At 35.1% G+C, this 11,909-nt stretch overlaps 1 protein-coding gene across 1 annotated transcript in view; it reads left to right on the forward strand.

The window, feature by feature from the left end:
• The window catches only part of IARS2 (isoleucyl-tRNA synthetase 2, mitochondrial), a 28,519-nt gene that overhangs the window by 2,906 nt on the left and 13,704 nt on the right, over window positions 1-11,909 (forward strand). The window contains exons 6-12 of the mRNA XM_082756910.1: window positions 77-186; window positions 272-362; window positions 724-839; window positions 1,847-2,016; window positions 2,986-3,076; window positions 3,293-3,444; window positions 4,394-4,554. Of these exons, the coding sequence (XP_082613036.1) occupies window positions 77-186; window positions 272-362; window positions 724-839; window positions 1,847-2,016; window positions 2,986-3,076; window positions 3,293-3,444; window positions 4,394-4,554 (891 nt within the window). The remainder of the gene's footprint in view (window positions 1-76; window positions 187-271; window positions 363-723; window positions 840-1,846; window positions 2,017-2,985; window positions 3,077-3,292; window positions 3,445-4,393; window positions 4,555-11,909) is intronic.

The following is an 11,909-nucleotide window of genomic DNA, read 5'->3' on the forward strand; positions in this document are numbered from 1 at the left end:
TGTCTTAAAATTTTAACAAGGATATCGACAGCTTTTCACGTTCAAGTGTGCTAAAGTAAGTTTGATATCTACCCAGAACAGCCTTGGCTGAAGCAGAGCTGGAATACAATGAGCAGCATGTCAGTCGTTCTGCGTATATAAAATTTCCCCTGTTGAAGACACCGCCTAAGCTGACCTCTGTGATAGGTATGATTCTTGGATGTTTTTTAAGTCTTAGTGCTTTTATTTTTACGATAATTGTAAGTAAAGCACTTTTTATTTGCATCTGTAGATGGATCGTCCCCTGCTAGTGTGCTGGTCTGGACCACACAACCGTGGACTGTGCCAGCGAATCAAGCAGTTTGCTACATGCCAGATTCAGCGTAAGTCTTTAGCTTAGTTCACTGATCTGTGTCGTTCCTTAGCAATACTTGACAGTAAAATGAAATTAAAACATTTTGGACAACCATTAAGTTTTATTTGATGCATCTTACTTCCTTTTTAATTGATGCAATTGTAAGCTTTGTTCTGTATCTCTATTAATATACTAATTTATTCTTTCATTTTTAGTAATTTCTTCTTTCTTATGTTGTTCTATCTTGAAGTTGTTTTGACATTGAGTAAATTGAATATATAGATCTTAAAACCCATTATGCCATCTTTTTAGAGATTGTTTAAACAATTTTAAGCTTTCTGGTGTTTGTAATTATTTAGTATCATCATAAATATATATTTACGTTGTAGATATTCAATTGTGAAATGTACAACTACTGGTGAATACTTCATTCTAGCTGCAGATAGAGTTGAATCTACAGCTGCTGTTTTGGACACACAGTTTGAGGTTATTTCAACGTACAAAGGTAGGTTTTAACATTGTTAAGTTGCTTAGAAATTGTGTAGGTAACTGAAAACTGATTCCATTTTGATGTTTTATTATGTTTGTTGATATTCTGAGAACATGCCTCCCTGAAACAATATGAAGAGTAGTCTGTCAGACTCAGTCTTGGTGTGTTGAAATATACGATTGAGAATTTCAGATACAGGGTACTTTTTAAAATCTGGATTTACACTTGGAAAATTTAAACGTGGAATGGAAGTGTGTTTAGGCTCAAAATCTTCATTACACTGACTGCAGTATGTCTGTCTTTCAGCCCTTGTTCATGAGAATAAGCAGCTAGTTACAAGTATGCTTAATGACTGCATAATAGCTAAATTCTATGGAAACTTGAAAAAACACCTAGCGCAACATAACTTGTAGTTCTGTTAGCCATTGTCATTTAGGATTCCTAAGTTTCTTCTTGTTAAGAGGTGTCTTAAGCTTTCTTCATAACTATGAAGACTGCATCTGTTGTCTGTACTAAGGTACTAAAGCCATTAAGTTTGCATCCTAACATACTGCATAGTAATATTTCTTAACAGGCAGACTTCTGATTCAATGTTTTGCGTTGGGATTTAATATGTCATTTGTCAATTTTATTCATTTGCTTATGTCTGTGATGCAAAGCTGGAAATATGTGTACCTAGAGGAGGTGAGAAATCGGTTTCTATGACTTTTCATGTTATTCTGGTCTTTTGCCATGTCTTATTTTTGAGAGCATTGTCTCAGGTAGAAGTAAAGCTTTTACTTCAATAAAGCTTTTACTTCAAAGAGAAAAAAAAAAGGTTTGCAGAATTAAAAATGTAGATTACTTGAAAGCATTTGGATGGGGACCTACAAATAAGATAAAATAGTATTAAATATGGAAGTATCAGCAAGCATATGCTGATGATCAGTTGTTCAGTTTCTGCTCTCTGATGAGACAAGCTGAATGCATTAATTGTTTCTCTATTCTCTCCTTTTTTCTATTATTTTTTTTCTCCACACCAGGTGCAGATTTGGCAGATGGTTCCTGTGCTCATCCTACAATTCCTGGCAGAGTATCTCCCCTGCTACCTGCAAATCATGTGACAATGGCAAAAGGAACAGGATTAGTTCATACAGCCCCAGCTCATGGTATGGAAGACTACAGTGTAGCTTCTCACCATCAGCTACCCACGGTACTTTTTTCAGCTTTTGTTCTTGCTTTCCTGTAACTGTTGATCACATGCCCTTAAAGCTATTGTCAAACTTTGTGTATAAAACTTGAAAATGTTTAAAAGCATTCAGATAAGTGTATCACTAACAGCCTAAAGGAATGCAGGACTAAGCTTAAAGTGTGTATCAGAATAAAAGGATAGTTTTCCAGCCATCTGTTAATTAAAGCTTCCAGGAAGGTGATAGAAGTTGATTTTTTTTGTTTCTATGTGTGTTTTTTTTGTTTGTTTGTTTGTTTTTTGGGTGTGTTTTTGCTTTATTTCATCTTTTTTTTTTTAAATGATAATATAGACAACAATTCTGTCAGTACAAGCTGTACCTTGCAGACTAGTAAATAACTGATTATGTAGGTATTACTAGAATTAATAATTACTATTATTTTTCGGTAAAGCTTGGAGTATTCTTGAATAAGGAAAAAAATTACAATTAAGGGACTAAATTTCTTTTAATACATAGTATCCTTGTGTGCCAATAGTTTTTAAACATACATGCTATTTGGTTATGCATGACCAGTTTGTGTTTGGTGGAAATGAAAATACGGGATGTTCTTTTGGGTTTTTGAAGAGTTGGCTCTTGAGATGTTTTAAAACCTGTTTATTCTCTTATTTCTTGTTTTGCTTTGGTTGCTTTTGTTTTTGTTGTTTAACTGTTAATTTGAAAAATCATTGAAATACTAACCAGGGATTTGCTGGAAAACAGTTGTGGAATTTTTGTAAACCTCATGGTGCTTGTTTCTTCTCGTAGGTCAAAATCGCTTGTCTGTCTGGTAAACTACTAAATTGCAGTTTGAAGTGTATGTAAATAAAACATAGTTTGCTTTTCATCAGAAAAGTAGCTACTTAGCATAGCACTTAACTCGCTTTTGAATACCAAAAATAGTAATTAATTGTCATGTAGTATTTTATTGATACAATTAGCATTTTTATTTTTAGGAGTGCCTTGTGGATGAAAGCGGATATTTTACTGAAGCTGCAGGTCCTGAACTTCAAAAGAAGAATGTACTCGAAGAAGGAAATGAAGCTGGTGAGTATTTGATGTTCAGCCATTTGTTACTTTATTATCAGTTACATTCCTGCAGGTTCTTGAGGGTTCCTATGAACATACAGTCATATGTTTTGAATATGGATGAGACACAGGCACTTCTTATTATGTGTGTCAGTTGTGGAAATAAATGAATCAAGGTTAACAGGACCACTATGGTTAAATCTGATTTGTATCTTGCCTCATTTTTTCACTCAGTCATTAAGATGCTTCAAGCAGCTGGGAGTTTGTTGAAAGAGGAGAAATACATGCATAGCTACCCATATGACTGGAGAACTAAAAAACCAATGATTATTCGTGCCAGCAAGCAGTGGTTTGTAAACACAGCAAGTGTAAAAGCTGCAGCACAGGTATGTTTTACTTTTTTTGTGGGACATTCCAAATGACATCAGCTGCTGTTAAATCAGGAAAAGTCTTGCTGTAGGTCACTCTGAAATGTGTTCTCAAGTGTTAGCAACTTGTAAACTAGGTAGTGTCTGTAGTTATTTGTAGAAATGACTAGTGCTGTCATTTTATTTTTTGTCAGTATTGATACATTTCGGGATAAATAAATGACTGAGATGTTTGTTCATAGCATTTATGGGGGATGCATAAGATTCTTAAAGAACTACTGAATTTCTTTTCCCCAAAAGAGAGTTTAAAAAAAAAAAACTCTCTTCTTATCTAATACCTTTAAGCATGGTGTTTCTGTCACTAGTAAAGTTACCTTTGTTATTAAAGTAACCTTGCATGGCCATACGTCTTTATTTGCTCCTCTGTTCGTTTGGCCATGGTCTTATTTAAAATTACTTAAAAGCACTTTCTTTTTTTAAATGAAATTATGTGTATCAGCACAGAAAATTCTGACCAGCGCATTGGGCTGTCTTCGGTAACAGTGATTTTATTCTAATTAGGGCATGAGTCATTCATTCCATGTCTGTCATTGTCTAGAAAGAAAAAAAAAAAGACACTTATTCAGTGTGATTGGGTGTGAGTATCAAGATGTAGTTTCAAAGACACAATGAGCTATTAAGCATCAGATAGAGATACTGAAGCCACTTCTAACTCACGTTAGTGTGTCTGTGAAACAGAGCTGGCAATAAAATATTGGTTGCTCTCTGGGAACATGTACATAGTGTTCTAAGTATATTACTGAAGAGCAATGTGTGGTGGAGTAAATTAAATGTGACAGTTGCCTGAGAACATACTACTCAGTACTGGGAGTAGGACTGTAGGCATGGACCTTTCTTTACTGATAGCACAACCACCGTGTGTCTGAATGCTGAATCTTGTTCAACAACTCACTGTCTTACTTTATAGGAAGTGCTGAAAAAAGTGAAAATTGTTCCTACGTCTGCAGTGAACAGAATGCTAGAAATGCTGGATAGAAGGACGTTTTGGTGTATATCACGGCAAAGATGTTGGGGTGTTCCAATTCCTGTTTTTTATCAGAAGAACACGGGAGAAAGCCTGATAAACAGGTATTTATATAACTTCAAATACTGAAAAATGAAAGAAAGAGCACTGTGGTACTGCAGTTATAAAATATTATGAAACTTCTAAATATATAGGTATAAATACATGTTATTACTTGCAATTGTTTATACACACACCTAATAATCAAAAAGTCATTACTGAATATGACTTTTTAAGTGATAGGAATCAAATTGCTTAGGTACTGAAGTTATCTGAAGAGTCCCTTTCATAGCAATTGCCACTTACATCTCCCATCTTCAAGTTAAGTGACCTGGCATTAGTCACTGGCTTTTACATTTAAGCAAGGAATAAAATGCAAGTTGTAGCTGGTTTATAGATTATAACTGTAATCTTAGCACTATGAATTGAATAACGTAGATATTTTGTCAAAATAACTTTTCAGCATGTCAGTTACTGAAACTCAGTAACTGACACTGAGAAATCTGAAGAGGAATAACCAAGTCAGTTGCAAAATAAATAACTATACTTTGTTTCAAAGTAAAATGAGTGTTTTTGAAGGAAGAGACAGCCTCAATAAATGTGAGTGACCTTTGGCTGTATGAGTTGGTAGGTAGGTCTAATGCTTCAGATGCTAGCCTTATTCTGCCATCTTCTGGTGAAGTTAATAGTAGCCAGTTATTGCAAACATTGTGTTTTGGGAATGCCAGGTAGTGAAATGTAGAAAAAATCCAGCTATGGAAAACAAGAAACCTTGACCAAATGCAATTCTTTTTGTCTCTGAAGGCGTAATAGGGTGCTGCTTTGTACCCCTTTGGCGAGCAGAGGAGTATCCAACTGTGAATGTTCATTCTTATGAAACGATCTCTTAATAACACTGTGGAGTTCCACATTCATTGCTTTATTCCATAATAGTCTTCTGCCTTAATATATGCTAGTGTAACTCCACTGAATACGTCTTAACTTCAGATTTTTTTTGTGGAAATTCATTACAGGTAGTACAGTAACACAATTTAAATTGTGTTCCAGAACTTTTTATTACTACTGTGTTGAATAAATATACTGCAAAGAGACAAACTTATTTTCCAGAGGATAGATTGAGAATGTAAGTATAGTGGATAGTAAGGCTTGGGGTGTAGGAAGGAGAGAATGGACTTTAAGCAGTTAGTCCTAAGCTTCACCTGGCGTGATAGGGTGTGTTAGGTGCACAGATATGTACTTTGCCTCTCTCGCAGCAGGCAATAACTGTGAGAAATGACTACAATAACTGTAGTCATTTATGGTACTTGAGTAACCCTGAGGCACATCAGGAAATAAACGGATGGAGGCCTCGTGGGGTGTAAAATCATTTTACCTGCAAAAATTGTGACTATATTTTAAAAGAAAGTATATGTTCACATCAAACGTTACAATTTCTGAGGAATATTAATGTAGTCTGTCTGCAGAGTAGGCTTGATGCGTTCCTTGTACTTGCTTAAAATTGCTAAATATGCGCTTTTGCAACAAACTAAGAGTATAGTGAAACACAATCTAGCAGTTCTCAGTCAAACATGAAGTGCACCATGAAGCAGTAACTCCACCAGATGTTAGAGGAGCTGTCCCCCAGTGGTTTTAAAAAAAAAAGATGTCTTCTGTAAGCGTTTGAGCTGTGTATAAGTATCAGTGGAGTTGTATATGCGCCTGTCAGGGCGTTTTGATGTGACAGACTGTGTGTAGGTACCAGGTTAGAGGTTACACATGTTAGTGACTGAACAGAGGGATGGTATGGCATGTTTGACGGGCATTAATCAAGGGGAAAAAGAAAGACTTAACCAATATACTTGAAAAGTTTAGATTTATTTCATTCAGCTGACAGTTTCTGATGCTCGTTTATAATCAGTATTCCGTACTTCTAAAATATTTTGCCCCAAGGTGAAATTTTCAAAGAAAAAGCGTAGAATACTTGTTAAATATGTAAAGTTAGCCATAGCAGACTTCTGCAGCCAGAGTAGGAAAAGTGCGCAGAATATTGGCCTACAGAAATGACAGGCAAATTTTGAAAGCAGTCTGTCAATTCATAGGTCATTTTCCTGGGCACCAGTTCTTACTAAAATACATAAATAAGCCTAAATATTTTGTTGCATTTGCGTTATCATTTTTGAGAATAAGCTGCTGACATATTTCTAACACCTGAGAAGTTTCATTTGTAGGTTGTACAAAGAAATATCATTAGAACAACAATAAATAACTTACATTTCAAAACACAAGCTTGTTTTGTTAGAGTGCTGGATGAACGTATTTCCAGTAGCATCTGCTCCGCAGTCTTTGAGTGGCTATCAAAAGTAACAGCATCTCCACTGGAAGTCAGTGTAGTCCACATGGAGTTGCTGTTACATGTGAGAGCACCAGTGGTCTGTCTTGAGTGATGCTGTCTAAGTATCACCTGTAAAAAAAAAAAAAAAAGAAAAAAAAAAAAAAAAGACTTTAAAAAAATAAATACATAAAATAAATTGCTGGATTTCCCTCTGTAAGTCAGACCATATTCATTTGGTATGAGAAAGTCCGCAGGAAACTTCTCTTTTAAAATGCAACTGCTGATGTCTAACAGACAGGATTTTTGGTAACTGAAAAATATTCTTTCTAATGTGAAAGGTAAGAGCTAGATTGTAATATTACAAATGAGATTATATGCAACAGGTTTGATGCCAGATCTCCATATGAGTCTTCCCATTTGCTGCTGTGGCCCCATATAGCCCTTAAAGAGATTTGAGTGTACGATACAGTTGTCTGAAGTTATAAATTCAATTTTCTGCTGAAGATTAGATCCATTATATACAGAGTGTATCTCATTACATTGCAATCAGGAACTAAAAAATAGTATAAAATAATAAAAACCTATAAAAGAGAAAATATTTTTTCATGATTGCAATTTGTGGTAAAAATTATGAAATATAAAGGCACAGGTCTGCAATTTTTCTGCACAAGGGGAGAAAAGGACCTTAAGTAGAATAAATGCATAAATGAACACGCTGTTTGATCGCTTTCTTGAGAAAAATGTTCTGAGTCTAGAAAATTGTGTAACTCATGAAAAAGGAGAGAGAGATCCAGAAGTAAAACTAGAGATTTATATTTCCAGTAGTAGCTCAGACCAGGCAATAAGTGTGAGATGCATTCTTTATTTTTATTTCATGCATTAACTTATTTTAAAATTCGCTGTTCAGATATTTGTAACAGTAATACCAATTTTGCAAATAAATATTGCAAAGGTTATTCAAATGCCTGAGAGCTCGTCCCCTTCTCTGTGACTCTGATTAGCAAGTAACTTAAATTTTGATATATGAAAAAAAATGGTTTTGATATATGTCTACCCTGCAGTCTAATTTGCTTTTTAAAATATTAAAACATTTCAGTCACCTGTAAGCAATAACAACTTACCGTAACATAAATACTTACAGCTGAAGTATCAAGATTCGTATGAAAAAGGAAGGTAACTTGTCTTCTTTACTGTCGTTGGAAAAGAGGTTGAGAGAACATCAAGAACTGTATTCTTCTCCTCCTGGCTGTATCTTAATGCTGTCTAATTTCTGTTAACACATTAAATAAGTGTTCAGCATAATCAATATCAGACTTCAGAGTGATTGGCTGGTGTCGTGGTAGCGTGAATTGCCGTAGGGGTTTCGGTGTTAAAAACATAGCGAGTGACACGTAATGCAAGTTCTTCTAGATACGGTGTATGAATACAGGGCAAAGTTTTACAATGGTGTTTATTGCTAACTCTGTGAATTATCATGCTCACGTTGAAGCCCACAGATTATAAAGTGATGAGTAGTTATTTGAGAAAGGTGGTTTTCACTTGCACCTTGAATAAAAGTACTCTGCAAAAATCTTCCTCTTACAATACAGATATCTTACATATAGTTACTTCTTTCTCTTGTGATCACAGCTAGTTGTATGGATCCTGGGAAGAATGAGAGGGATAGGGTGGGGCATTTGTTTGTCTTGGATTTTTGAAAATGTAGTAGGAAAAGGTTTCATGAAATTATTTCCTCAAAGTTTTAACTATCTTCTCTTTAAAATGTTTGATTGGGTGATGGTTCATGTTTACTCATATTCTGTGGGGAAACTGAACATAATGGAAAGAATGCACTGCTAAAATATTTATTACTTGATTTGATAAAGTGATGTTATTGATCAATATTCCCAAAATTATAAGTTGACCTAACAGTCATGGGCTCCTTATTTCTTGTAAGTGATTCATAACATAAATTGGACCTCTTAGTTGTCTGGGAACCTTAATCTGTAGCAGAATCATACCTGCTAGTCACATCTGTGTCATGAAAATGTCTCTGAAAAAATTTGATAAATTAATACTATAAACTTTTGCATCACATAATGATACACTTGGTGAAAGGTTAGTTCATATTATGTTTTGTAGAAATGGTGTATGTTCAATGGTAGATAGTTGTAGTTGGCTACTACACTTACAGCAAATGAAGACAGTTTTTTATAATGGTTTCCCAAGGGAGGCTGACAGCAGGGTTTTACTTCCTCCTTTTTCTTCCCCCTGCCTCTGATGAGAAGGGCATGCTTACTACGGGCAATTTGGTTTGCACTACCATAGTGCTTCTGTCCTGCAATTAATTTCTGTTCTGTTCTGCAATTAATTTCCTCAAATATGCGTGATAGACCATAATCTTCTCCACTGAGGAGAGATGTCTAGCAGAGTGGAATTAGAAAAAATGCTTCTTTTCACTCTAGAAGAGTTAAGTAGGTAGTCAGTACTCAATTTAAATATAATCTTTTCCTCTTATTGCTGCAGGACAGTGAGCATTTCCTATGAGATCTGAAAGGATCTGATGCATAGTAAAAGTACATGTATGTATCTGTACCTATACATTTTATATATATTATATATTATTTTAAATAAAGAGCAGTCTTGATTAGAGACAATTTTTTTAACAAATGCTGTCATACAGCTCATCTTGATCAAAGTGCAATTGCAACTCCAAAACAGCCTTGGCAGCAGCAAACATTACAGTGTATTTCACAGTTCCCCTCCAAAAGACTTAGAAAATTTTTATTCAGACGCTACCAATGTAAATCACCAGCCTGTATATGTTCTGAAGAACAGGCATTGTATAGAAATGTACTGAATTTTATGACAGATCTTCTCATGCTAATGGATAACCGTCAGTCTTCCTTAAGACTGTGTTGTTAGTTAGTTTGCTTGCTTTGAAGCTGAAGGAATCAGAGAGCTACCAGACTGAACATAGATTTAGAGCAGCTTTGTCACATCTAGGCTTTTGCTCTCCAGAATGAACCAAAGGGGGGTTTCGGGGTTATTCTATTTGGAATCCCACATTTGTCAGTCCTTTTTGTTTGTTTGTTTGTTTTTATTATTATTATTACTGTTCTGTTTTAAAAAGTTTCCACTTCTGTGGAATTCTGGGTTAAATTAATAGTTGCAAGTCAGAAAAATGAATTAGAGAATATCCAGAGTCAGAAGGAATCCACGAGGCTCATTAAGTCCGACTCCTGGCTCCACACAAGACCACCCCAAAATCAGATCGTGTGTCTGAGTGGTGGTGCTTCAGACTGTAATTCCTTAAAGCTCAGAATATCTAACAAACTGATTTCTGCTGTCATAATGGTTTTTTTTATTATTATTTTTTTCCTGAGAGCTCTCTGAATTTGGAGATCTAGCCAGAAGAAAGCAAGGGACAGTTACTGGCTAGCCTTGGAGAAATTTACTAGGGCTGGATTCGTTGTTTGTATTTATCTTTGAGAAGTAACACTTCACAACTGAAAGTATAGGCAAATAGGCCTCTGTGCAAATATTTCTGAAAGGAAAAGATACCAGTCAGAAATGGAGCTCTAAATGTTGTTTTACCAAGATAAATGTTAGCAGATACATTACGAAGCCATAAATTGTGTCCCACGATCATTGAACTGGAAAGTGAATGGCATCCATTCAAGTCTGAAAGGGTTAGAATGGCACTGGTATGTTAGCTGGCTGTCATTTTGAGAGTGTTACTGGTTAGTGTGCCTTCTCTCCATAAAGTGTACTGGGACATTCTGCTTGGATTTACTTTGAAAAGACTATGACAGGTTAATACAAAACTGTTGCTCTGACATAGGCATTTTATCTCCACAATGAACAGTAAAATTGTGTTTTCTTCTCACTGTCATGTCTCATGTGGTGTTATTACGTAATAACTAGTTTTACATCTTCTTGGAGAACATAGGTTTTAATGTTTAAACTGTGTGTAAGAGTTCACTAAATGCTGTGGTGATGCGGCTCAGCTTATTGTAGTACAGCAAAAACATGGTGCTGATGTACAAATAGAAAACCAAGTGGTGACCCAAAGGAAGTTAGATTGTAGGCCTTTTGTAGTTTCGAGATAATTGTACAAGATCCTTATTTTACTGATTCCCGGTTTGCAATATTTTTTCAAGAAATTAATTAATTGAATAACTTGAAGAGTGAACATTTAAAAACAGATCTCTGGTGACTTGGGTAATGCAGTGGTTTTAGTTTGATGTTTTCAGGTCATGATGGTCTGCTGTACTCCCTAGGTACAACAGGAGTTCTAAAAATCACTTCTTCAGTAAATGCTCTGTGAGTCAGCAAGATAAAGTGTGTTTTATGGTGTGTGTTTTATTTTTATTTTTTTATTTATTTTGTTGTTGTTGTTAAGCTATCTTAATGTATGCCCAGACTTGCCATTAAATAGTACTAAAAATCACCTTGCCTACTGTGGATGATTAAATGTATCATAAGCAGTGAAGAGAACTGTTCGCTTTTTGGTTGTGTTATCTGTTCACAGCAGAAAGAAAATGCTTTTTTTTTTTTTTTTCTTTTAATTTTTCCATAGTGTGTATATGGTTCAGAACCTTTGTCCTTACTGGAGCTGTACCATATGGATTCATATATGCCTCAGTGTCTATTGAATGGTTAATTACATTCTTCCTCTACTGGATACAAAAATTGCAGTTTTCCCCACATTTGGGAATAATATTATATATATACCTATGCTGCTGCTTATTAAAAAATAAAAAATTAAAAATTAAAAAGGTAGAATCCAGCCAAATGGAAGTCTGATGTGAAATCTGTACATATTTTAAATGCTGATGTTTCTTAATTCTCCATTTGTTTGCTCTCTATCCAGTGGAGAAAAACCTACTGTCAAAAAGAGCAAGTGTTTTTTGGAAAATAGTTGTTTATTTCTCTGTAAATCTGAGATTGAGAAATAGCAAGTGAAATGAATTTTAGAAGTCTTCAAGCTGCTGGTATCTTTTCCAAGTGCCCAGTTACTGAGTATTTGCAGAAAAAGCTGTTCAGATGCATCTGGATTTCTCTATGTCCAGTCTTTTACATAACCCTGCAGCTGGTGTCTTGGAAGACCAAAGTTGGAAATCTTTT

The sequence above is a fragment of the Aythya marila genome (genome assembly GCF_965140915.1).
Source record: "Aythya marila genome assembly, chromosome: 3".
NCBI classification, from domain to species: Eukaryota; Metazoa; Chordata; class Aves; order Anseriformes; family Anatidae; genus Aythya; species Aythya marila.